Source organism: Lepidochelys kempii, chromosome 7 (assembly GCF_965140285.1).
Source record: "Lepidochelys kempii isolate rLepKem1 chromosome 7, rLepKem1.hap1, whole genome shotgun sequence".
In the NCBI taxonomy this organism is placed as follows: Eukaryota; Metazoa; Chordata; order Testudines; family Cheloniidae; genus Lepidochelys; species Lepidochelys kempii.
The window spans coordinates 57,811,273-57,837,185 of record NC_136386.1 but is presented as its reverse complement, the minus strand read 5'-3'; the positions used below and the strand labels follow the sequence as shown (position 1 = coordinate 57,837,185).

The window sequence follows — 25,913 nt, the reverse complement described above, 5'->3', positions numbered from 1 at the left end:
TGAAGTCAGTTTCTCCCAGCCCACGCTTCTACAGGCATATCATCTCAGAGGTGCGTTTATAAGATGCATATGTACTTAAATACATCTGTACATGTCAAGAGAAAGTGTTGCTCTTCCTTAGTTGTGGCCAATTTATAAATCCCCTTGGCTAAAAGCTAGGGGAATACTTGTTTTCCTTATGTGGCCTTATGAAGCAGCCATTTTTTTATTTTTTATTTTTGGGGGGGAGGGGGGTAATAGGTTCCTTGCTTCACTCCCACAGGAATCACATTCGTCACTGAAATCCGGCGCTGTGGTTCTCAAATGTCTGAACAAACGGAACATATCAATAATAGCAGGCTTTACAGATGCAACAAGCAAGAGTATGCTGCTCTCCTACAGTCACCGCAGTGACTCGGCAATGAAAAAGAAAGCGACCATCTCCTTATCGTTGGGCAACATTTCCAAATGTGGGTACCCACACGTGTGCATACAAGGCACCTCAATCAGAGTGGTCTGATTTTTTTTTTCCTTCAGGGCTGTTCAGCTCCTGGATAAGCTAATGAAGTGGGAGGTGCTCGGTATTTCTGTTGGTCTACATGGGAAAGTTCACCAGCAGTACGACACTGGCATAATTATACTGCTAGATTTCAGAGTAGCAGCCATGTTAGTCTGTATTCGCAAAAAGAAAAGGAGGACTTGTGGCACCTTAGAGACTAAGTGAGCTGTAGCTCACGAAAGCTTATGCTCAAATAAATTGGTTACTCTCTAAGGTGCCACAAGTACTCCTGTTCTTTATACCACTAGAGTTATACCATATAACTCCCCAGGTGGACACACACTCCAGAATAAGTGTCCACATCATATGGCACTATACCAGTATAACTTCAGCAATAGAACTATCCCAGTGTAGTTCTGCTGGTTACTTTTCCCCATGTAGATAAGCCTTGAATCTCAGGTCACTTTTATTTGGATGCCTAAATATGGATTTAGCCTAATTTTAGGCTTCCGAGTTTGAAACACTTGGCCATTGTGTACAATACTTGTGATAAAATTAGAGCTGAGACAGTCACAATTTTTTTTCCCCATTTCCCATTACTTTTTGCAATTGGTGCAATTTTTGCAACCCTTTCAAACTGAGTAAGGCTGGGGGTCTTATAGCTAAGGCAGTGGGCTGGAACCCAGGAGATCAGGCTCTGATTCTTAGCTTGCTCTCTGATGTTGTGAGGATTGATGTTTGCAAGGTGTTCAGATATTATGGTGACAGGGCGCTATAAGGATGCACAATTTATAGGAAACTGGATATTTTTTTTTTTTACTTTTTTTAGCAACAAAGCCACTCTTTGCTTTTGCAGAAGACTTAAAAAACTTCACTTTTTTAAATAGCATTTTTGGGGACCTATTTTTCCTTCTCACTGGTGCACAAATTATTTGTGCACCATGGCAATTCCCTGCCTCCCCCCCAATTAGTCTCCCCCTTTTTGTTTTTTGGTTTTTTTTTTCTTTATTTGCAAGTTTACAATAAAATGTAAAAAACCCTGTATTTCAAGTAGTTTTGTATTTGTCCAGATAAAAACCAGTACTCGAGTTGCCTCAAACAGGACTGTCTGGATTTTTGTTCTACAAGTAAGCGTCCACGTTATCAAGAGATCTACCATGAAGAACCACCTGTACCTTTGAACTGCAGGTTGAGCTCACGGTTCTGCTGTGCTGGGCCTACTAAGTAGAAAATGAGCCCTTACCATTGCAGGGCCCAGTTCTCCAAGCCTTGTTCATATCAATGAGTACTCTTGCCAAGTGTCAATGGGACAAAGGTCAATCTGACTGAAGTGAGGGTTGCAGATTCAGCATCAGAGAGAAAGCAGCAGCATGTGTCTATTTATTCCTGCCTCCCATTGCCAAAGGCTTTTGAGAATGCTATTGCCATGATCTGCAGAACATCTAAATGTATAAAACCGGAGGCTGGATTCTGATCTCCGTGTAAATGGGGCATAACTGCACTGACTTTGATGAAGTCGATCTGGTTTTCTAGCGATGCAAGTAATGGAAAGCTGGCCCCCAGAGCTTAGTGTCTGGTCCAACACCCTTTGAAGTCAGTCCCTCTCTTGACTTCCAGGGGCATTGGATCCAGTCCTCAGTCAGGGAACATGAAGAAGTAGCTGCTAAAACAAGTGATTAAGTAACCTGTCTGTAATATTTAAAAAGGCCTGTTTCTTCTGCTGAAGACATGATTTTATATAGTATCTTATTAGATTGTCTCCGCCCCACAGAGCTGACAATCTTTTTGTTCTGTGTTTGTACAGCACCTAGTGCCTTTCCTGTTCTACTTATAAGTTCGCCATTGAGTTCACCATTATCCTAGGCTACTGGACATAGGTACTCCAACTTCTGTATCTTTGGTAGTGGCTAGCGCCACAATGCTGGAGTTAGCCCCTATTTTTACCAAAGGGATCCTCAGTGACCACATAGTCTTGGTTTCTCCTCTCATCTGCTTTATTATAGACTGTTACTGATTAGTGTAATAAACCTCCTGGCTCATTACTACATGTAACAGTAACTTGCATCCCCATGATCATTTACAATGTATTAATACACTATTGTTTCATTTCCAGTATCTTTTTTTAAGGTTCTCTCTTTTCAGATGGATCAGTGCAAATGTAAGAGATGCCGCTAGATTGCATTTGGGTTTTGTAGAAATATCAGGCTAATTCGCTTCCCACTTATGTCAGTTTACATTCATGGCTAGCCATTGACTCGCTCCTAATTCACACCAATGTGAGAGTGGAATCGGGTGTCGGGGTTTTACTAAGCCTTGGTTTCCATGCTTTCTGAACTTTCTTCTATCCTGTTTGCTGTCCTAACACAGCAGTGTCTGACTAGCCTGTTGCAGTAGCCCAGGAAAGTGAATGACTAGAGATAGGCCATGAAAATCTTCACTGTGAAAAATGCACAAAAGGCAGAAAGGAAGTGAATAGCATGGATGGTGGAACGGAGGTAATCTGAGTTTTTAAAAATATCATTACACTGAACATTTTTAAACATGACAGCCTTCTGCAAGCTACAGCCAGCACTGTGTATTCTGCTTTCTGCAGGCCAAATCCTCCATTACTTCGTGCAGAGACACCCACATCCTTACATAGCAATGACAGCTACTCCACCCAATGATCTCAGGTGCTCTTAATATCCGAGGTAAGGAAAGTTTGTTTAAAAATGTGGTTTGTTGAGTTTTTTTTGTTTTGTTTTTTTTAAATGAATGACATGTGGGGTCACATCTTCCCATGCAGCCAAATAGCTCAGTGGGCATTTAGGGCCACCTGGTGGCACAAGGGATGTGGAAGGAGGCATCACTGTGCTGTCCCTACACCCTAGTGATTCTTCATTGGCTTTGGTGTTCTTCAGATTGTAGCAGGCTGGACCAGGTCGAACAGAGCAGCTCTAAGTTTGAGAGGGCAAAGGTCTCTTAAAGCAGCCTTAGCACCTTCCTCTCCTGAGGGCTCCCACTTTAAAAAATATATTTTAAATCTGGGAAGTTTGAGCAAACTCTTGTCAGTCATTCTTGAATTCCCCAAAGCTGCCAGTGGGGAAATCAGCACAGAGTTTAAACACCACAACCCCAAACCTCTGGCAGTCCTGACAGCAGAACTGAGAAAACTTGAGCACAGAGCTAACCCCAGGGGTGGCCCAGAACTCCAGAGACCCCTGACAATCTAGGGCAGCTTGCACAATAGGCCAGACTCTGGCAACTTCTGCATAATCCTGTGATCATCATGGGGAAACAATGTGAGGGGTGGAGCTGCAGCTGTCAGTGTTGTTCGCTAACTCAAGGCGTGGATGTTGGTCTCCAGAAAGGAATGTTACTGAGACAGTTATTGACCCTGGAGAGCTGGGCACCGCTCCGGGGCATGGGAGGAACCACTCCCTTACAATCTGTCTTCCAAAGCCTTGCAATAACTGCAATTCCCCCATGGCAGCTTGAGCACGTGGTGCCTGGGCCCAGTCTCTAAAGGGGAACAGGGTCTAAAGTGGAGATCAGTCTCTCCAGGTTGGGCTGGTCTGCCTAAGTCAAGGTGGCCGAGGCTGAGGGGGTGGGAGGGCAGGGAGGAGTAGCCGCTAGTCCCTCACTAGAGGGGCCTTACAGTTCACAGTAGTCCAGTCCCTGGTTTTCATTGGGCTGCCTGGCATTTTGAGAGCTGTGGGCCCATTACATTTGTATCCATCTTGCTCAGGATGGGCTGATTCCCTCCCCTTTCCCCCCAGGAAGGCACATGTAACCAGATTTGTGTATCCCACCGAGGGATTTGGAAAAGCCCCAAAGTTTGGCCAGCTTTAGTGGGAGGGGGGAGGGCTCATGAGTCCATCACCCCGAGAGTAGGTGATAGCAATGGAATCTCCACAGGGCTACATCTAGTTGCTTTGGGCCTGGCTAACAGACCACTTCCCTCCTCATTCAGGTGCTGCTGTGATTGTCAGAGGCCCTTGAGTTCCCAGACCTTGGTACGACAGAGAGGGTGCGTCTGTCTCGCAGTGCCTTCTCCACGTGGGGCTCTGGAACGCCCTTCCCTCCTGGGTCTTCACAGCCTCAACATAGTGAGCTTCAGTGCAAAGCTGTAGGGCTCCTTTTTTTCTCCTAGGCTTTGCTGGGAGGGATGGGGCACTGGGTGGGGATTAGCTGAGGGAATTAGTGTCTTGTTTTGTTCGGGTACAGGTAGAGAGAGTCCTTTAATAATTAGAGAGCAATTGATCTGAGTGTTTTATGTGCTCTGGGCCACACTGGTATCTTGACATTATCTGGCGGTCATTTCCATGGTGCACAAGCCCCTGGGGCTCAGGCAGGCACATTGCAAAAATCAGAAGGGGAAATTCAAACTTTAGTCAACCAAGTTTGAAAGTGAGGCTCTTAACCAGGGAAGTCCTGTTACTAAGCAACTGCATCTCTGCCAGTGAGATCATATGTACAAAAACCGGTCAAACCATGTCTTTAAGGTGTTGCCTTGTGGGGTGTATAGAAGAGGAAGGCACATATCTGTACATTTTTTGGTGCAGAGGTGCCAGTTAGACCCTGCAACGGCCAGTGTGAATAGACCTCCAGAGAGCAGAATTTTTTTTTTCTTGTTTTCTAGTGGTGAGTTTGCAGGAAACTTTTTTTTGTCTTTCCAGTTCACACATGCTCAAGACCTTTAACTTTCAAAAGATCCAACATGTAACTTCCTTTATTTACAGGCAAAAAGAATTGCTACCAAGTGTACCATGGCATGGTGGAAGGGCTGGGTAAGTAGAGGAAATACTGGCGTGTGAAATTCTCTGTACATGATTTTAGAGGCGCATTGTCATGCCTCAGACAATATATAAATTCTATGTGTAGAGACAGAGTAAAATCCTTCTACTTACAAACTGACCACACCTGATGCATGACCACTCTGTGTGCGTGTGTTTGATTATGAGGAATTTGTTAAATATGTGTGCTGGTTTTTAAGCAACAGGCTAGCACTTCTATTGGCTGTTTGCTTATGAGAAGGGGTTAGGTGGGTGGAGACTTTACTGAAGGACATCTAAACTGAGGAAATGAGTTCTGCATTTAGTTCTGAGAGCTGTGAACAACTTGGTCAGTCTCTTCCCTTGTAGGAGTGAGTTACATAGTCTAGGTCCAGCTCCTGTAAACATTCGACCTCCCATTGTCATCAGCCTCTCGACTGGCCACCGGGCTGATTGCTCCAGCTGTGGTGGTAGGTCCTGGACCTGGAAGGAGATGTGGTCTCAAGTAGCTATTCAAAACCTTCCATGGCAGTGGCCTATCAATACGGAGAGCTGGACTCAATGGGGAGCCAAGACTACAATGTTCCTTTAAAGTTCACATTACTTTGAAAATGTACATTTCAAATCTGGTCCAGTGGCTGAATGGCTTTCACTGAGGCAGACCCATTCTGTACCTGAGGTCAAAGTGTGGAGGGCAGCAACTGATCAGGTGTGTAATTTAGGCCCCACTGAAATTAATGGCAAAATTCTTGTTACCTTCAGTAGGTTCAGGATTCCACCCTGAGACTTTGTACTGATTTACCAAGAGCTGGAGATAAAGAGGAGACCTAGATGATGATGATGATGATCTGGTCACTGGGAAAGCATTTACTTCCTGAACGCAGTCACCTACCAGCCACCAGAGTTACCAGGAGCCCTGTCCACAGTCGAGCGGGTCAGAAACATTTTGATGATACACTTTCATTTGTTCCATTGGAAGCCTGGCTGGCTTCCTGCCAGCGGGGCTGTCCAGCACCTTCCAGAGCCCACCTGGCAAGTTAATGGCGAGCCAGGGAGATCCAGCTGCCCAAACTATAAGGCACATGGCTCTTAGGCAACCTGGGTTCTTGGAGCTTCCAGGGTCTCTGGCTCTAGGGCAGCCCATCAGGCAAACTGCCCCAAAGCTGGGCAGAAAATAATTCCCTTCTGCAGAGAACTTCAGAGCTTTGGCTTTTATTCCAAACTGGAATGAAACCAGATTCTGAAATCTCAAAATCCTCCACAGAATGGTGTTCCAGTTCTCCACCCAGCCGCATTCCAGACACCAGCGCCAAACCATCATTATCCTGATGGGGTTTGTTTAGCTGTCTTCCATTAACTGTTTTTGTCCCAATGCTGCCTCCTCTTTGTATTGCCCGGTAGCTGGACTCTATGGTTCTCATGTGATACAGATGGTGCTTTTACTCTAGCCAGTATAAAATATGGAGAACAGTGAGGGCCAGGATTCTACTTCAAGTGGGAAAAACATTTTGCTCTGGTTTTTGACTGAGAGCATTACTGGTAGAGTTGGTTTGAAAATAGACAAACCATTTAATGAAAAATTTCAAATTTGAACCCTGTGAAATGGAAACAAATGAAAGTTTCCTGTGTGGTTTTTTTTTAAATATTGTCTCATTTTGCCCCCCTCCTATTTCTGCATGAAACTTTTGAAATGTCAGCATTCCTCTTCCACCCCACCCCGTTTCACCACCAGGTTCAAGAAGATGAATAATGGGTGAAGGGGGGGCATGACTTTTTTTCCTTTTAGTTTTTAATTTTGCTGCTCTGTCACTCTTCCAAAATTGGAGACACTTTGAAAAATGAGAGTGGAAAGAGGAAGCAAAGCACAGAACCACGACCACTCCAAAAGCCCTGGAAATTGTTCCCCCTCCCCCAGTTTTTTTTTTAAATGGACTAAAGTTTGAATTTTCTTTTGCTTTTTGAAAAACAAAGTGAACATTTCAATTCAAAATTTTGAAAAATGAACATTTTGTGAGAAACTTTCCAGTTAAAAAAATCCAGGCAAAACCCACATTTTCCCACAGAAAACTTAGGTTTTGGACAAAATGCCACTTTTTTGTGAGAAGAAACTTTGTTTGGAAAATTGTAACTAGAGATAGTCAAGTAAAAAAGCCTAACTGAGGAGCATGTCAGGTGGAGTAGATCCCGCTGCATGCCTGTCTAATGGGGCTTGTTCGTTATGGCAGTGCTGCATATATTGACTCTTTTCAGTCAGCTACCTCTGAGGAGTCACCTGGAAACAGAAAGCCGGATGAGTCTCAGCTGGATTCCTGTCCTAACCTGATATGGCCACACCTTTCTCCCTCCCTCTGCTATGACAGCCAGAGAACACAAATAGAGGACTTGTGTGGCTGTGAGTGATGCCTGATTCCTTCTAGCCAGAACTGACTCAAATCCCTGATTGGGATTTTTTTTTCATAAGGGTCATTTAAATTTGTGTGCCTTGCCCCAAGAGCCCTATAAATTAAAACTCACCTTTGCACTTCCCCAATCTCCGAGTCACAGTGCACCAACCGAGAGCATTCCCCAGGCTGCTCTAACTCACACCCAGGCTGCTAACAGTCTGCAGGGACTGAAGCCGCAGCCAACAGTGGGGCATCCCAGTCTTCCCTCCTTTCTTCATCCACATCCCCTCTGCCTGGAGCAAGGAATGAGTGGCATGGGAGTCTTGATGTTGATTATAAGCAACAGTGTGGTGATCCTTCCGGGGTCAGGAATGCTAGCTGGACTGCCACCTTCCACTGGAAGTAAAGCACAAAGTGGCAACACCTCACTTGAGGATCTGGCCCTTCACATGGTTCCGGAGGAGTGTGAAAAGGAGGAAATTGAATTTGAATTTCATGCAGTGGAGAAGTGTGAGTGAAAGGACTGGGGAGACAATGCAATCAACAGGGAGGAAGCTGTTTATCAGGGCAGCTAACTTTGGGTGCCCATACAGGGATTGATGTAAGTATGAAGATAAATAAAGACAAACAGGAATAAACCTAATATTCAAACTATGGGCTAAGTAAACCTAACCCTAGTTAACTAAATCTAGACAGAGGAACTCTATAGGTCCATAATATAGAAGGAAGCAAGCTTCACATACAAGAAAAACTGTGCAAGTAACTCTCACTATTCCAACTGCTTCCTGTCCTAGGCTGTGTGTCCAAGGGAGCTAGATATAGTAGCATGGACATACGCAGATAACTTTCCATCCACACAGACGTTTGCCTTTGTTTCTTTTGCATAGAGCTAGGCCACCCCAACAGCTGCTTTCAGGCAAACATAGTCAGCTGGCAGGAACCTTCGATTCATAGAGAATAAGGCCAGAAGGGACCATTCTGATCATCTAGTGAGTCTGACCTCCTCCTGCGTGACATGGGTCATAAGCATTTCACCCTGTGGTTCCTGCTTAAGTATGAATCCCTTCTGCTATTACCACTGGTGCAGCCTTGGACTCCATGCCTCTTTTCCCAGAGATTTACCAAGCAGTCCAAGTTCTTCCCACACACAATCCCTCTTCTGCCCACATCCTTCCAGCCCATGGCTGTCTCCAAGTGAGCCTTGCCAGGTAGAAGAGCTTGAGAAAGATTCCTCCAGGAATCGCATGCCTGGTTTCTAGTGAGATTTTGCAAGGTCACCAGCATGCAGCTCTGCCCTACAGTTACTATGGGCATAGTTCCCATCTCCTACCTGGCAGGTAGAGCTAACAAAAGCTGAGTAGGGGTGACTATTGGTTCCATTAGCTCTTCATTGGAAAACGGAGTTCAGTGTTGGCAGTTGCCTCTCATGGAGGAAAAAGAATGTCAATAAATGCATTTGACTAGTCAAAGAAGAATGCTGACTTCCCTTGTAAGGTTCAGGATAGGCGGGAAGGAAGATGATCTGAAAGTCTAGCAAGATACGACATGTTGCTTTCACAAAAGCAGTCTCCTAGGCCTGAGTCCAGCTGATCTGGAGACTTTGGGGTCTTCTAGATGGGAAAGTTTCACCCATTATATTGAGATGGCTATCCTATATGGACTCCTAGTCTGGCATGAGTGCCTTTTTCGGGTTTAGCATCAACCCCTTCGCAAGCAACATAAACTAACCTGAAAAGGCCCTCTTATACTGGAATAAGGCTGTCCACTGGGGGGTAATACCAGAACAACTGTACTGGTGTAAGTTCACACGTTAATTTGTATCAAAAATCTTTCCCAGGTAGACAAGGCCTAAGGCCCCAAACTATTGGGAGTTGGTGGGTAAATCCAAGCCTGTCCCCAATTAGCTGCATTAGGTGAACCCTACACTGCAAGGCTGGGTTTGGGATGTTTGCACCACAAGGTTGGGATGTATTGAAATGCTACCACTTAATAAACAGCACAGGGAGGAGAGGGCTGGCCGTTTCCTTGCGGCTTGCCCAGAGACCCCCTCTAAGTCAGGACCCCAGGCCGGGGATGGAGGAAAGAGATTCTCGCTCAAGTTTGCTAAACCTGAACGTCTCCAGTTTCATCCACCCTTGCAAAATACACTGGTTCCTCTTGCTTGGCCTGTAGCTCTCCTTTGGGATGCCACACCCTGTGAAGCCAGTCTAACTCTACCTCAATCAGGAGCCAGGCATGTGAAGCTACAGCACAGAAAAGCCCATGTTTTCAACTGGGATATGCCATGGAACAAATGAAGTTATGTATAAAACTACCCTGCATGATAACACTCTGGTTATAGCAGTAATGTAGTATCACACACAAATACTCAACTGTATTAAACTATGTTTGTGATTTACTTGGTGCTTGGAAAACTGTGTTTAAAATGGCAAGTGATCACTTTAAGATTGAAGGGTTTCTAGGTCTTGCTTGCAGGCTAGGTAGGGAAATTTGTGATCTGGGGCTTGCAGAATCAGTCTGCAAAAAGGCAGCCTAGAACAAAGTGGGGAGAGTTGTGCCTCTGTTTTAGGGAGCAGCCTGCTTTGTCTCTTTCTGTTTTGGGTTCTTGTGTGTTATCATTCTGGATTCTAAGAAATAAAGTTGTTACATTGCATCCTTTCCAGCAAGAGTATTTTGCATGTTTATCTAACTTATGTGTGTATACGCCATGAACATAACAAGATACCACCTTTCAGGGCAACAGGAATGTCCAGTTTCGATAGTCAGGTCTTTCTGCTGGGACTGCCATTAAGGAGTTAATCAGCACCTATTGCAATAGTGTAATCTGTGCTCTAAGTCCACAGGGACCTGGACTGAGCCCTATCAAACTAATTTCACATGGGATGCATAGTTGCCTTTTCTTACAGCGTGATGAAGATGGCAGCTCAGTGAAAGGCACCCTGAGCTTTGACCCCACGCCCGATGCCCAAGTTCTGTATAAAGCTATGAAAGGACTCGGTGAGTTGACTCTATCTATTACCAGCCATGTTTTTAAAACATTCTACACTTCGGTTATAGCATTAGCACAATTCCCTACAGAAAACCACAGCCATTTGTGCCATCACATGGGAATTCAGAATCCAAGCTGCTCCAAAATGTGCCTAAATCCCCTCCTTGTGAGGGCAGTGAGTTTGGGAAGGTTGGATGGGTAATACCCTTGGGAGTTTGACATGTCTTGCCTTATTCTCCCGCACAGTGTGTTTACATCCTATCATCGTTTGTTTCCAGGGACAGACGAACAGGCTATAATCAATGTCCTCACCAAAAGGAGGAGCGCACAGCGTCAACAGATTGCCAGATCGTTCAAGGAACAGTTTGGACAGGTTATCCAGAGAAAGGACATGTTTGATCAATTTTCTCTTTGCACTGCATGGTGCTTTTCCTGAGAAGGGAGGTGTCAGAGACCATGGGAGCACTGCCCTCTGCTGGACGGAATGTCAGATGTTGTGTGTTTGTGTCACCCATTGGTCTATTGGCACTGTTGTTGTAGCTGTGTTGGTCCCAGGATATTAGAGAGACAAGGTGGGACTGGTAATATCTTTTATTGGACCAACTTCTGTTGGCAATAGGGACAAGCTTCCAAGCTTAACAGACCTTTTGTCTCTCCCCAATAGAAGCTGGTCCAATAAGATATTCCCTCACTCACCTTGTCTCTCTCTAGGTATTTTATGGAAGGGTACAGAGGTTTTGGGCACTGACATTACTACAACAGTGCAAGTCTACCTTCTTAAGGTAGGTAGACTGGAGGTCTGTGTTCTTGGGACCCAAGGTTCTATCTAGTGCACGGATGCAGTATAGTTAATGACCATGATGTTCTGCAGCATCCAGATTTCTTGTCCAACACCCATCCCCGGATTTATTACTAGGCCTGGGCTGGCCAGGGCATGTGTGCGTGAAGAGCAGAGCCAGTTGGAAAGCCACAAACTTCCCTATGGGAAATTTCAAGGATTTGGGTTTGTGGAAGGGTTGTGGGGATGAATTCTATAATGTTTGTGAAGTGCCCAGATATTGCAGTTATTGGAGGAGGCACTACAGAAATACCTAGACACAGTCCACTCATAAGGATGGCCTCCTGATCAGCCCCATAGGTGCTTGTATAATAAGCCAGTCAACATGACATTGTGCATCAGCTTTATCGCTGTAGCTCATCATGGGGGTTACAAATGGAGATTCAGGGAAAGTGACGTGCAACGCAGTGAGCATTGGATGCACTCTTCCCTTAATTAGATCTTTCGTCTTTAACAGGATCTTATTGCCAGCTTGAAGTCTGAACTGAGTGGCAAGTTTGAGAGGCTCATCATAGCCCTTATGTACCCACCATTTAAATACGATGCCAAGGAATTACATGATGCCCTGAAGGTAAATCAATGACATGCTGCTTATTAAGTGGTAGTAGGAACACTGTGTTAATTTCCTGTGCTAATACAAGTGCTTGGTAGCTGAACTGGATGAACCCTTTCCACTGTATTGTTTCTCAGCAGGCCAATGTTTATAGCAAATATTTGGCTGGATAAGCTATTACAGCACGTCTTTGGTGGAAAGGGCACCCTTTAAAATATTATTTATGCCTTTGACTTGAGGTCAACAGCAGAACTGTGCAAAATTCCGTATTTCTGGTGAAGAATGATTGAAAAATACAGATCTCTATTGCCACTTCTTGCTCTATAAAATTCCAAAGTTCCTCTTCTTTCTGCCCAGACAGCTACAGCTCTCATCTAGGCCCTTCTCTGCTGTCTTGACAACTGTAACCTCCTCCTCTCTTGGGCCTCCCCAACAATGTCAGGTCCCCACAAAACACAGCTGCTAAGATCATCATCCTCACCTTCAATGACCACATCACCACCTTCTTTGAATCCCTCCAAAGGCTCAAGTTCGAAGTCCTTTTCATCCCCTTCCAGGCCCATCACATAAGAATGGATATACTGGGTCACACAAAGGTCCATCTAACCCAGTATACTGTCTTCCAACAGTGGCCAATGCCAGGTGCCCCAGAGGGAATGAACAGAGCAGGCAATCATTGAGTGATCCATCCCCTGTCACCCATTCCCAGCTTCTGGCAAGCAGAAGCTAGGGACACCATCCCTGTCCATCCTGGCGAGTAGGCATTGATGGGCCTATCCTCCATGAACTTATCCAGGTTTTTTTTGAACCCTGTTATAGTCTTGGCCTTCACAACATCCTCTGGCAAAGAGTTCCACAGGTTGACTCTGTGTTGTGTGAAAAAAATACTTTCTTTTGTTTTGTTTTAAACCTGCTGCCTATTATTTTCGTTTGGTGATCCCTAGTTCTTATGTTTTGTGAAGGGGTAAATAACACTTCCTTATTCACTTTCTCCACACCAGTCATGATTTTATAGACCTCTATCATATCCCCCCTCAGCTGTCGCTTTTCCAAGCTGAAAAGTCGCAGTCTTTTTAATCTTTCCTCATATGGAAGCCGTTCCATACCCCTAATCATTTTTGTTACCCTTTTCTGAACCTTTTCCAATTCCAATATATCTTTTTTTGAGATGGGGTGACCACATCTGCTTGCAGCAGTCAAGCTGTGGGCGTACTATGGATTTATATAGAGACAATGTGGAATTTTCTGTCTTCTTATCTATCCCTTTCTTAATGAGTCCCAATATTCTGTTCACTTTTTTGACTGTTGCTGCACATTGAGTGGATGTTTTCAGAGAACTATCTGCAATGACTCCATGATCTCTTTATTGAGTGATAACAGCTAATTTAAGACCCCATCATTTTATATGTATAGTTGGAATTGTGTTTTCCAATGTGCATTACTTTGCATTTATCCACATTGAATTTCATCTGCCATTTTGTTGCCAAGTCACCCAGTTTTGTGAGATCCCTTTGTAATTCTTGGCAGACTGCTTGGGACTCTCAGCACATCCCCTCCCTGCTTGTCCCCTGTTGTCTACTGCAGCCTACTCATCAAATTTGCTCTGCAAGGGAGGCCATCCTCAGCTGCTCATTCATCAGTTTCTAACACCAACATCCCTGCACCTCCTCTCAACCTGCCCTTTGTGCATGGGATGCCCTCCTTGGACCAACCCATAAGGCTACTCCCCTCTCCTCTTTCAAATCCCTAACCTCTGACATGAAGCCCATAAGAAATCAGCCAGTGATGATGGCTGGAGGGGCAGGATGGGGTGATGTCTTCTTCCAGGTCCGAAGAGGTTGGTATGGGATGTTTGCATCCCAAGGTTGTGATGTGGGACTTTATTTCTCTACTTCTAATTATTTCCAAATTACAAGTGGAGAGAAGCTTATGAAAATTGTATGTAGATGGATAGATTTGATTGCATCATTCTCCTCACACCCTTCTAATGCCACTTGTCATTGAAAGCCTTGATGAATGCATTGTACATGGGCAGAGCCCCATAAAATCAACTTCAACTCTAGGATTGCTCAGAGGAGGGGTGAGCCTTAGCAAACAAATCTGTACTGAAACTGAACAAGTTGAATGTGGTTCCAGGTTTCACCGTGACAATTTATCACAGCTCAGCACACAGCCTATGACAACCCTCAGACACTTGAGGGCTATTTTTCTAAAGATAGCTTTAATTGCATGGCAAAGTATTTTCTCCCACTCTTTTTTCCTTTTTCCTCTTAAAGGGTCTAGGAACAAGCGAAGGTGTCATTATAGAGATCCTGGCATCACGGACAAAAGTGCAAATTAAAGAAATAATCAAAGCTTACAAAGAAGGTAAAGCAGCTTACACTACACTGTGTGTGACGGAAGCACTGTGAGGGGGTTTTGTGGCAATTGAATGAACTGATAACATTTTCCGTAGTAAGGCGGGATCTTCAAAAGAGCTTGGCGTTGGCTTCCCAATGGAGTCAACGGGAGTTGGGCCAACTCTGGCTGCTTCTGAAAAAATCCCACCTTTAAATGTCCCATCTAGTAATGGGCAAACCTCAAAGGTGTCATGGGTTTAGTTCATGTGGGTAGCAAGCAAACCAATGTTGGTGTAATGGAATCTTCCTGTCTATGGAGCTGTATTTGTTCACCGGGTTTTGCTTTACTGGGACATGCCCCAGTTGGGACTCTGTCAAATTTATGTCCATGTCCATCCTTTAATCCCTTCAAGGCTCCAGGGCAGCATTTGGTCTTGAGAGAGGGTTTCAGAAAATAAGGCCCAGATTCTATAAGGTACTTAATTAAATGCATGCTTGGCTTTTGAGCATATGCTTGGCCCCCTGACTTAAAATTAGAAACTCTGCTGATGCATGTTCCTGAGTCGGGGCTAAGTGAGCTGCTCACAGCCATGTGTTTCCCTCAGGTTACCTTCTTGGGGCCTGCCAAGCATTCATTTGGTTCTGGAAGGCATGGTGACACCTCAGTCATTCACTGTGCCTTTCAGTTAACACGTCACCCCCGCCTCTTCTTGGTCCTCTTTCCCTTGCAGAGTATGGTTCTAACCTGGAAGAGGACATCAGATCGGACACAAGTGGCTACTTCGAGCAGATATTGGTTTGCCTCCTTCAGGTAAGTTTGTGATGAAAGAATGGGGAGCCAGGACTCTTCATCTCCCCTTCTTCTGATTGGGACTAGCAGTGAGTACAGGCCTCTTATCACAAGCCCACCTGCTGCAGGTAGCCATCAGAATTACGAGATAAATCACCCGCACAGAGAGACCCCTTGAACTAGATCTCTGCTTTAAAAGCTGATGCAGAGTCGAGAGTTCCTTTAGGCACTAGTAGTTAGCCTCCAAAACAGTTTCTGTGAGCTCCGCCTCTGGGGGCACCATCCTATACACCATCCATTCCTATACAGCAACCTGGGCATTGCCCTCCAGCTAGTTTCAAAAGTGCTGTACCCCAATTGCATTGTGCCCCCTTTCTATACCCTGCCCCACAATCTTCAGAGAGCATCTCCATGCGTCAGAATTATTGACCTGAGTTAAGCAATAGCAACTGATCGGCTAAAACCACTCATATGATGAGGCGCCAATCACCAACAAGGATTTTTCTCTTGTATTGTATGTAACAATAAGGCTTATCTACCTGGCAAGGATAAAGGGCTGGGAGGATGAATTTATCCATCTGTAAAGTGCTTTGAGATCCTCATGCGGGCAACACTGTAGGAAAGCAAATAACCGTGTTTCCATTGTACCCTCCTAGGGCGAGAGGGATGATCCAAGATGCTATATGGATTCAGCGACGGTGCTTCAGGACGCACAGGTATTTCTATAAAGTGACCGGTCCTTTACCATAACACTGATTCTTAGGGTGTGACCTGAAGGCCCTCGGTAGGGAATGGAATTACTCACCCTGCTGTAACAATTAGCTACTATCCCAGTTTAAACAAAGGCAAGGGTTGTGGTGTGAAAGGGTCTAGCTTGCCTGGCAGCAAGTGGCATGGTAAAATCAGTTATCCAAGCAATACAAGCAGTGCCCCAGCACACATCCAGCGGGAGCGGAAATGCTGCTTTGCACCAAGCCACATGAACCCCTCCCCTGTGAGATCCATGCCTCGAATGTCACTGGGAGCTGTAACCAATGTATTTCAATCACAGGCTCTTTACGCTGCTGGGGAGAAGATACAGGGCACCGATGAGATCCAATTCATCACCATCCTGTGCACCAGGAGCGCCACCCACTTGCTGAGAGGTACAGAGCAGGGGGATGTATTTTCATGCACGGCAGCAGCTTCCAAAATGAGAAAGCATCCCCCACAGAAAGCAGATGCAAGGCCGCCCAAGCCAACCGAGACACCCAAAGTTAGGCAGCTAAATCTACATTTAAGCACCTGAATATGTGCCCTGACTTTTTTTTTCTGAGGTGTTGAGCATCCAGAAGCTCCCATTCACTTTGGTGGGAGATCTGAGCACTCAACACAGTCCATTTACTGAAGAGTTCAGATACCATAGAGACTGGTGTGTTAGACAAAGATGGCTGGAGAGAAAGACCAGGTGGGTGAGGTGATATCTTTCATTGGATCAACTTCTGGTGGAAGGCACAAGTTTTCATAGAGTTCTTCCTCAGATCTGAAGATGGTAATCGCCGTGTCACCTTCTCCAGACCTGAGGAAGAGCTTTGTGATGCTCAAAAGCTTCTCCCTTCCACCAACAGAAGTTGGTCCAATAAAAGATATCACCTCAGTGAGAGACAGAGAGAGTGTCACTTTCTAAAATGCATTACAACATGCTGTTCATACTTGTGGCATGGTTTTATGTTGAAGAATCACAACACACCCAGGTAGAATCCCCACACCATGCTCCTAAGAACATGATAGATATCAGTGACAGAGGGAAGTATGACATCAGACCATCCCATGAGCAGCATAGAGCCGCCAATGACCACAGACTGTTCAGCCAAACAGGCTTTGTTACGTTGGCTGTCGTGCCCGTGTTCATAATAGGCCAGTCACCTGGTGTGAAGTCAGACCATGTGCCTGCAGCAGGTGAACCTGAACTTTGCTTCTGTGGCCTCTTGCTAGGAATCTGAGGCCAGCTCCCTCTTACATTTCCAAATGTAACCTCTCAGAATCAGTTCAGTATTGCTGACCTCGAGAGATCAAAAATCATGAGGCAGACCCCGCCCCCCAATCATGTGTTTTAAAAAATGTTGATCAAAGAAGGGCTGGAGGGTAAATAGTTTGAGATCCACTCACCTAATTAAATGTGTCATGATTCACATGCACACATTGCACTTATATTACTTTTTAAGGTCATATTAAAGAACATTGATAGAGATTTAATCATTCAAATAAGTGATCATGTCACAGTAAAAACAATATGGGTTTGGTTTAGCCTTTTGCAAGAAGCAGCTCTTCCCTGATTTCCCCCCACCGCTCTGAGAGCGGAGTAATGGTATCTATTTAAAATTCAGTTCATTTCAACTCTGTTCCAGCTAAACTTATTTCTGATACAGGCCTGAGCTGAGAAGGTCATCTCCAATCTGTTAGTGTCTTTCACCGTAGTATCTAAGCACTGAGGTTAGAGGAGATAAGCTTGAACGCTGCCCAGATTTATATTTGAAGCTCACTGTGTTACATAGAACGATAGGGTTAGAAGGGACTGTAAGGGTCATCTAGTCTCATCCCTGCCAAGATGCAGGATTTGTTGCATCTCAACCATCCAAGACAGATGGCTAGCCAGCCTTGTTTTGAAAATCTCCAGTGAAGGAGATTCCATGCCTTCCCTAATACACAGGTCTTCTTTAACTGCTAGCTCTGTGTGCAGGTCTAGAAGTCAAACTTGAGGCTTAATAATTCCTCACTTGCAATGTCTACACTCTACCTAGAGAGAAAACAAATCTTCACTGCTGTGGTTCAATATGAACTTTCTGCAGGAATCTGAGTAAATCCAAAGATCTTGGAATTTACCTCTGTATTTTTGCTTATGGTTTTCTCACTTAGTGGTTTTTCTTTTTGCAAGGAGGAAAACAAGAAATTCGAGCTTCCCCTGGTGTTTTTCCCCCATCCAAAAACTGAAGGGCCATGAGCAGCCCAGATCTTGTTAGTTCAGTTTTACTTCAGCTCCCTGAGCCAGTGACAGCAGCAAACACAAAACTGAATGCTAGAGCCATGCAGACCCCCCTGGAACCAGATATAGATCAATAGTCAAACACAGGGATTAAGGGCCAGATTTCCAAATGAACATGCAATGAGCGAACCTGTACTTCCAAATGTAAGCCAGTAATTACGTACACCAGTGCCCATCTTCGTGCATACTTACCCATCATATGCACATACAGATACTTACTTGTGTTTGTGTGGTGCCAGTATTTTTGTGTTTCACATTTTTTGGACCTCACCTGAAGTCAATGGGAATCAGGCCATCCACTTCTGTGGGCTTTGGGTCAGGCCCCTCAGAAATGCAATCAGTGGAAAAAAGGCACAAAATGCCTGGGGAATTGTTTGGCCTGGATTTAAAAGTCCTTTATTTGTTGTTTCCCACAGTCTTTGATGAATACCAGAAGCTCGCCAGTAAAAGTCTAGAAGACAGCATCCAGAGTGAGACCCATGGCTCACTAGAAGATGCCATCCTGGCTATTGGTAAGGGACATGGGACTCCCTTACTTTTGTCTACGCTTCTCTTCTACTGCGGTAGTGGGCTAAGCATATCCATCCCATAATACCAGGGCACTTCTTAGCTGCCATGATCTCATGGGGAAGTTTAGGGAAGACGATAGGGAGTTGAATTACTATAATCTGCTGTCCCTGGGTTAGACTGATCCTGGGCACTAACTGAATGTTCTCCTGTGTCTAGTGAAATGCACAAAGAACACCCACAGTTACTTCGCAGAGCGGCTGTACCATGCCTTGAAGGTAAGACTGTTCTAACACAGGCTGTTCAGAGCGGGCCTACTTCTCCTCTCACTTCAGTCCGAAGCGCTGAAGGGGCAGTGGGGTAAAACTGGTACAAGTGAGAGCAGAGTCCGGCCCAGCCCCTTTGGAAGAAGAGGGACATGTAGAGTTAAAGTCCTGAAGGAGCTTGCTTCTGTGGAGTTGAGACTGGCACAAAGAGTCCAGTTCTACCCTCAGCTACATAAGTGCAACCCCCACAGAGGTCATCGGATTTGCACTGGGTATAAATTAGGGCTGGGTTTTGTCCCTAGTGGTGGTTGAATTGTTCTGGTACCAATAAGTTTCCTGTTTTTTTAGGATGCATTTTTCTCAGTGACATTAAAATAAACAAAAGAAGTCCAAGGGGAAGTACATGGAAATCCCTAAAGCCTTTGGGGCTGAATGTGTCAATGCTAATGGGGATCTTTAGCCCACTGAGCATAGATGTAACAAAGAAATGTGGAGCCTATGCAGTCTCCTTCCCTGGAAGACTGCAAGTGAGAGACGCTTCCCCCAAGTGTTTTGCAACTGATGAATATCCCCTTCTTAAGGGTAAAGGACTAAATGGATTGGCTGGAGTCCTGGGCAGATGCTCTGTAAAGCTATCATGCTTAGCTGTGCTGTATGCACCAATAAACCTCCGTTCCTGCTTGCAACCCTGCAGATGTTTGCTCCAGAGTTTTTCATGCACAAAGATTGGCAGTCACACCAAACTGCAGGATGGGTTTTGTCACATGAATAGTGAGGCACCAGGATGAGAGGCAGAGATGTGCTAAGTTCATTCTCAGCAGCATCTGAAACCTGGTCTCTTCCATCTTGGACCAATTTGCAAACACTAAATCTGCTTTCTCTTCTCCCCACCCCCCTCCCACAAAAGAGAGAAAATTAGATCATGCCAACACTCGGTGGCACTGCCAAAGTGATAAATGTGTCATTGCAGGGGGCAGGCACTTGTGATGGGACCCTAATAAGGATCATCGTTTCCAGGAGTGAAATTGACTTAAATCTCGTCAAGGCTGAGTTCCTAAAGATTGCAGGCAAATCTCTCTCCACCATGATTCTGGTAAGCAGTAGCTTTGTTGTTATGAATCACTGACATGCCTTTCTGGTACGTCCATCACCATGGTGTCTGACGACTGGGGGAAGGACTACCCCCCCAAGTAAGATCGTGAGTCTCCCCCGTCCATAAGTCCTCTGAAAAGAGTCAAAGTCCAGAGGGAGTTGGGGATCCCTCCTTGCCCATTAGGGAAACACCTGGCTGAGCAGGTGAGCCATGGAATGTCACCTGCAGGTGACAGGACTTGTGCTCAGACTAGTTGCTGATGGAAGCTGGTTCTACTGCCACAGGCTCTGCACCAACCAAGCTCTGCTCCCACGTGCTTTGAGCTCTGCCAGCTGAAGCATCATGGTGGAACACAGTTGCTGTCCGCTGTCCTAGCTCCCTTCCCAGCCCGTGTGATTCAGCACACATTGCCCATTCTGCCCTAGTCCTCTGTCAAGCTGAACGCCACCAGCAGGCCTAGCAGAGCACTTTGGAGCCAGCAGGAGCAAGACAGTCACCCATTTCATCTCTGAGGTTTTGCAGCCAGAGGATGGAGCCAAGCGCAGGGTTTTGCAGAGGGCCGTGGCCCTGTTTGGATTGGTCAGAAATGTTGCAGGCAGAGCTTTCTGCCTGTCCTCTCCCACGCAGAGCCAAGGGGCATGAAAATCTCTTGGACCAACTCCTCCAGGGAGGGAACATCCATGTTGTTCTGTCACAGATCCTAGTGAGCACCCCGTCCAGCCACTCTCTAGGGCTGCAGTGAACGGAATGCCAGGCTCTGGATTGCCCAGAGTTTTAAACCCCTGGAGCCTAAATAGCGTCCAGCCATTGCCCTGATGCTGGGTTCCCTAGGCACACTCTCGGGACAAAGATCTTCTCTCTGGCACCTCCTGTGGGGAGCTGGAACCGGCTGTCCCGTTCCTAGCCCCTGGGTACAATGGTGACTCCTCAGACTCCAGTGTGTTTTAACGCGCCCTGTCCCAGAACTCCACCCCAGAGGTGTTTGGCTTAACTCACTCAGAGGCACACGGCAGCTGTGAACATACACTTTGCACAGTCTAATGCATTGACACTCTTCTCCTTAATCATGTAAAGCACAAGAGGGCAGAGATCATATAAAACAATAAACACCAGATGCCGGTCCCTGCCTGTTTCCTCTCCACTCTAGGGTTTTCTTTGGGCTGGGGGAGAGACTCTTGCATTGTCCAGAAGCCTTTTGGGTGGACTGGAGGAAAAATGGCTACAGTGAGTTACAACTGCCGGGGATCTGGCCCATATACTGTGTGTGAGAGATCTAGAAACTGAACATTTTCCAACCCCCTGTCCCCCCACGGAATACTTTGGAGTTGGATTTTTCTTTTTTGGTTTCCAAGCGGGTTGCTCATCCCTAGTAAAAAGCCACATTCTACAGTGGGGTTGAAATCCCAACGTTCTCCCATTCTATCATTCAGGGTTGTTCCCTTCCCCTGTGCAAATGGCACAGAGGCCCCTGTATGAGCAGTCCCCTGGGAAATCTGTCTGTAATTAAGGCCCCTTCTTCTAATCTACATTGTCAGTATCTGTCATGTTGATTAATGATCGGTCGTCGAGGGTCCTGACTGAATAATAATTCCTGCTGAAACATTGCGGAAGGTCCCCCAAAATACCCAGAGAGGATGAAATGAGCATCTCATCACTTTCTCGTTAACACTCCCCTCAACAGAGACTGAGAGATTTGTCTGTTTCCTGAAAACTTGACTTACAAAGCACATTAATCAAGGAAGAGTTCTACACTGCCAGCGATCGGGGGGCATTAAAACTTTGGTGGTGCAAGGTGATAATCAGTGACGGACGTAGATTGAGCAGCCAGCTAGACCATTTTAAGGATGCTCTGCAGGCCCTTGATCCATAAGCAGCAATACTCTATGCCCCTTTGGGAGTTGCGGCAATGATGATACCAATTTGATGCTTCACAGCTAAGTGCTCCACTCATTCTTCGCCAGTGAGTGGGGAGAATGGTGCATAAATGCTCAGGCAGTTTGAACCTTGAGTACAACTGGCTTGAGTCTACTTTACTTTTCATTTACATGATTTTTTTTTTTACTCCTGAGTTACTCCATTGACTTAGTGGAGTTAGTCCTGATTGGTTGCAAACCAGTATAAGTGAGAGGAGAATTGGGCTCAATATATTACACTGAGGGGAAACCCTATTAGGCTTGTTTCTCCTCTCACTTACAATGGGGTGTAAATCAGGAATAAATCCATTGAAGTCAATGTAGTCTGTCTTTCTCAAAGCCCCTGTCAGATGTGAGTGCATTCTATGGGGCTAGAATGCTAGCACGGTCCTCCACCTTCCATTCTATTTTTGCTCTTCCCTCTGTCAGGAGGACACGAGTGGTGATTACAAGACAGCCTTGCTGAATCTCTGTGGCAGTGATAAATGAAGAAATCTGAAGGGAAAAGGCAAGATGTTGAAATGGAGGCACGGAAACCGTTGGCAATGAATAAGTGTCTGGGAATGGATGTCTAGAAAATCCCTAGCACTGAATAAATAGAAAATGGAAAATCTGCTTTAGAGGCTAAGATTTTTAAAGGAATCTATGTGATCTGGGTACCCAACAAAGAGCTGCTCAGGAATTTTTCAACAAATCATTTTTCCCACAGGAAAAGGCCAATTTGTCAAAGTTGAAACTGTTCACAAAACAGTGCCTGTTTCAACTCGATAATTTTTTAATTTCAAAATGATCAAAACATCCCAGTTTGACACTTTCTGAACAAAAGTTCTGGCGTTTTGGCTTGAAATTGCTTTTTTGTTCATTTTGAAATTGGAGTAAATTTCGCCTCAAAAAAAGGTTTGAAATCAAAATGAAACATCTTGGAAGGCTTCAGCGGGGGCTCCCGGGAATAAGGGGTGCAGGAGTGGGTGGGTGCTGAATTTATCGTTACAAAACCAATGGAGCTGATTCCTCCCTTGCTGACACCAATGGAAGCCAGGATAACTCAGCTGAAGACAAGGGAGTTACATCCAACTAGTGCGAGATCAGAACTGGGCCCGATATGTGTCCTGTGAACACACGTTTAGCCACGTTCTGGTCTCAGTGAGCCTGATTCTGCTTCTGCATATGGAATCGCTCCATTTATCTCTGTGAAGTTCTTCTGCCTTTACTCTGCTGTGACCGAGAGCACAAAATGTGGCTCAGGAGCCAGACAGTGGCACAGGGAGAACAAGATGAAATGTTCCTGCAAACTCTGTTCTGTTCTGACCAGCAGTTCACCCCTCGGCTCCTTCCTTGTTCCAAGCAGGCAAATTAAATGCATAATTACCAAAAGCCATTATGTGCAACCTGGTGATTTTTCTGATGGGGCAGAGGAATCTGCCTGCGGAAGCCAGTCTCCCTTTTTTGCGCGCCTGAAATTAACAAGGATATGTGCATTTAGGATGGGGTGTTCAAAGAGTCCTAGATCCCCTTGAGCTGGGCCTCCAACTCCCTTAGGATCCCTTTGGTGATGCCATCCTGATACATGACACTTCCCCCACCCTGACAGCCCCAAGGTGGTTGTGCTTGAAGATATTCACGTAAGTCACATGGACTGCAATGAATCATCACAGTCTCCCTCATTCTAAGGTTTCCATCTAGTTTTACAAGAGGGAGGAGAGTCAGGAGGATAGGAGGATGTGCCCCCAGCCAGGGTGACAACCCCACTTCCTCAGGAAGCTCAGCACCACCTCCAAGCTGTGTGAGCATCGTGCGACTCGCAATCCACACTATGCACCATTGGAGTGTGAGCGATCACACAGGTGTTTCAACCTGTTGGGTGGGGGGCAGGGAAGGTCCTCATGACCTGCCAGCCCGCTGCAGCTGTGGCAACATGTCTCTCCTCCGCAGATATTTCCCTTCCTTGGGGGAAGCACTGTGGCAGGAGATCCGTGGGTTTGTGTTCACCCTTTGTGTCATGGGAATGCCTGAGGGGTTTTCCAGCTTGCAGGGATTAGAAGTCAGGGCTTGCTTTCAGGGGGATGCCTGGAAAAATCTAGAAGGGGTGTGGATGCAGAAATGTTACCCAGCCCTCGTAGGCGTCTCAGTGTGAAACTTTTCCTACCCCGTGGCAACAGGGAAGTGACGAGGTTACACAACTCTACCATTAGTTGTGCAGTACTATATAGCAGTTGGTAACCCATCGCTTCTACTCTGCTCTCCTGGTCTAGAGGTCAGAGGTTGCGGCGGCAGCGGGGGGAGGGGGGGTGGTTGTTAGACCAAGAGCCCTGTGCTCTAGCCCTCACTTTGCCACTGACTCATGTTGTGACCCATGTTGCTGCTCTGTGCCTCAGTTTCCCCATTTGTTCAAGGGTGGTAGTTACACTTATCGGTGCTGTGGGACTGAACTCCTCTCTGTAGAGCTCTGTGATATGCTCAGGGGCAGGAGAAGCTCTTCTGAGGTGTAGGGCAAAGCAGTGCAAGTCAGACTGTGCCATCATGGTTCATGCCCTATGGTATTCCGCCACGGGGGGAGGGGAGGAGAGACGAAGAACCAAACAAGTGCGAACAGGGCCCTACATCAACGCCGTGCTTGCCGGATGCAGGTGAATGGGGCTGTTCCACCAGAGGCACTTTCCCCTGCTGATAAACAAGCAGGGGCCGGGGGCCACTTACCAGCACGAGATCATGGTTGTGCAACTGGCACAGAGGAGCTCATCTCTTCCCATTTGTGTGGCTGGCTGGCATCTTTTCTAATGGCCACCTGCACTGTCTGGGTCACATCTGTCTAGCCCAGCCCTCTGTGCTCCAGCTGGGATCAGTGCCAGTGGTCCCAGCCGTGCTCCGCTCCTGGACTGCTCAATGTATTCGCTCTATTAAAGTAAGCAAAGCAAGGACAATCTCATCTCCCCCCCCCCCCCCCGCAGTGGGTGCCAAATCAGGGAGGGCCAGAGTGGGGCTTGGAGTGCACACCTCTGCACGACAGGGGAGTGAGAATCCCCCCCCCCAGCAGGATGGGGTGGAGAATGAGTGAAGGCTTGGCTTCAGCCCCCACTGCTTGCTGGCCATGCAGGGCCTGTCCTAATTTGTCCCTGGTATAAGCCAGCAACATGTTACTGGAGCAAGGGGCAATCAGAGCGAGGGCTCTGAGCAACAGACCCTCCCCACCCCCACCACGGCAGTTTATGCACCATCCCTCGCTCAGGGGTTGTGACGAAAGGCACAAAAATCTAGCCCTAAAACTATAACCTTTGTATGCCGTCCCTTTAAACCAAAGCCCTGCACAACAGCTGTGGTCAGGAAGGAAAGATGGACAAGGCCAGCGTAAGCAACTATGGTGCTCTCTAGCTGCAGGGCTTAAAATTCAGGCCCTGCTCCTGCAGTCAGATTCATGGGGCTCCACACTGGAGCTCAGGGCAGGGGTCCAGACTGCAGAATCAGGGCCTAGGGGTGTAGCAGTAACCTATCCCCACCCTCACTGGCCCCAAGCTCTGATGCCCCAACAGCTGGTGGGCTCAGCTCTGGAATGAGGGGCTGTATGATGTGTGCGCCACCACCACAGGGCTACACGCATCGGACTACGCAGGACAACAAACATCTTGTGCTGTGGCAGACTCAGCTGCTGTTTTTTAGGGGACGATCCTTCTGTCGTTGAAGTCAACGGCAAACCTCTCAGTGACTGCAACGAGGGCAGGATCAGGCCCTTCGCTTTCAAATAAATGGGTGAAAAACCGATCTATTTCTCGGAATGAGACAGCGAGACAAGCAGGTCCCGAATGCTGGATGCCACCAAACAAAACTGGACTTGCAGCACCACCTTGTGGATCACTGTGGTGGGGGAATAACCCAGGTTAGAAAGAACCAGAGATGTGGGGTGAAATCTTCAAAGGGGTCTGGACTCCCTGGTGTCCAACAAATTTAATGGGAACTGGGCACTCAAATCCCCCAAGTGATGCTGAAAATCCT

At 46.3% G+C, this 25,913-nt stretch overlaps 2 protein-coding genes across 6 annotated transcripts in view; both read left to right on the top strand.

Annotated features, from left to right (window-relative positions):
- ANTXRL (ANTXR like) overlaps positions 1 to 4,519 on the top strand; it is an 87,543-nt gene extending 83,024 nt beyond the window's left edge. Inside the window, exons 18-19 of one of the 3 annotated variants that reach the window (XR_012159932.2) lie at positions 2,846 to 2,973; positions 3,072 to 3,156. Coding sequence is in view for 2 of the 3 variants with exons in the window: in XM_073353021.2 (XP_073209122.1) it covers positions 3,072 to 3,119 (48 nt within the window). In the remaining variant the exon portion in view is untranslated. Of the gene's footprint in view, positions 1 to 2,845; positions 3,047 to 3,071; positions 3,169 to 4,430 lie in introns of those variants that run through there. The other 2 variants (XM_073353021.2, XM_078853782.1) reach the window with 2 other exon arrangements.
- Positions 4,474 to 23,300, top strand: ANXA8L1 (annexin A8 like 1). 3 transcript variants are annotated; one of them, XM_073353024.2, is made up of 13 exons: positions 4,474 to 4,566; positions 5,200 to 5,247; positions 10,523 to 10,613; positions 10,884 to 10,978; positions 11,901 to 12,014; positions 14,273 to 14,363; positions 15,067 to 15,146; positions 15,782 to 15,841; positions 16,177 to 16,270; positions 18,564 to 18,659; positions 18,874 to 18,932; positions 19,891 to 20,013; positions 22,356 to 23,300. In XM_073353024.2, the coding sequence occupies exons 2-13, from the start codon at positions 5,227 to 5,229 to the stop codon at positions 22,413 to 22,415; spliced, it is 984 nt and encodes a 327-aa protein (XP_073209125.1). In that variant the 5' UTR covers positions 4,474 to 4,566; positions 5,200 to 5,226; the 3' UTR covers positions 22,416 to 23,300. The 3 variants fall into 3 exon arrangements, with proteins under 3 accessions (XP_073209125.1, XP_073209126.1, XP_073209124.1); XM_073353025.1 differs by having other exon boundaries at positions 4,524 to 4,586; XM_073353023.1 differs by lacking the exons at positions 4,474 to 4,566; positions 5,200 to 5,247 and having other exon boundaries at positions 7,327 to 10,613.
- Positions 23,301 to 25,913: the final 2,613 nt, after the last annotated feature.

What these genes read in the sequence shown, in the direction of transcription:
- ANXA8L1 (XM_073353023.1), top strand. Translation starts at nt 10,499, where the DNA reads ATGCATAGTTGCCTTTTCTTACAGCGTGATGAAGATGGCAGCTCAGTG. An exon ending in AATTACATGATGCCCTGAAG is followed by an intron (nt 12,015 to 14,272) that starts GTAAATCAATGA and finishes TTCCTCTTAAAG; the next exon opens with GGTCTAGGAACAAGCGAAGG. An exon ending in GGCTGTACCATGCCTTGAAG is followed by an intron (nt 18,933 to 19,890) that starts GTAAGACTGTTC and finishes GTGTCATTGCAG; the next exon opens with GGGGCAGGCACTTGTGATGG.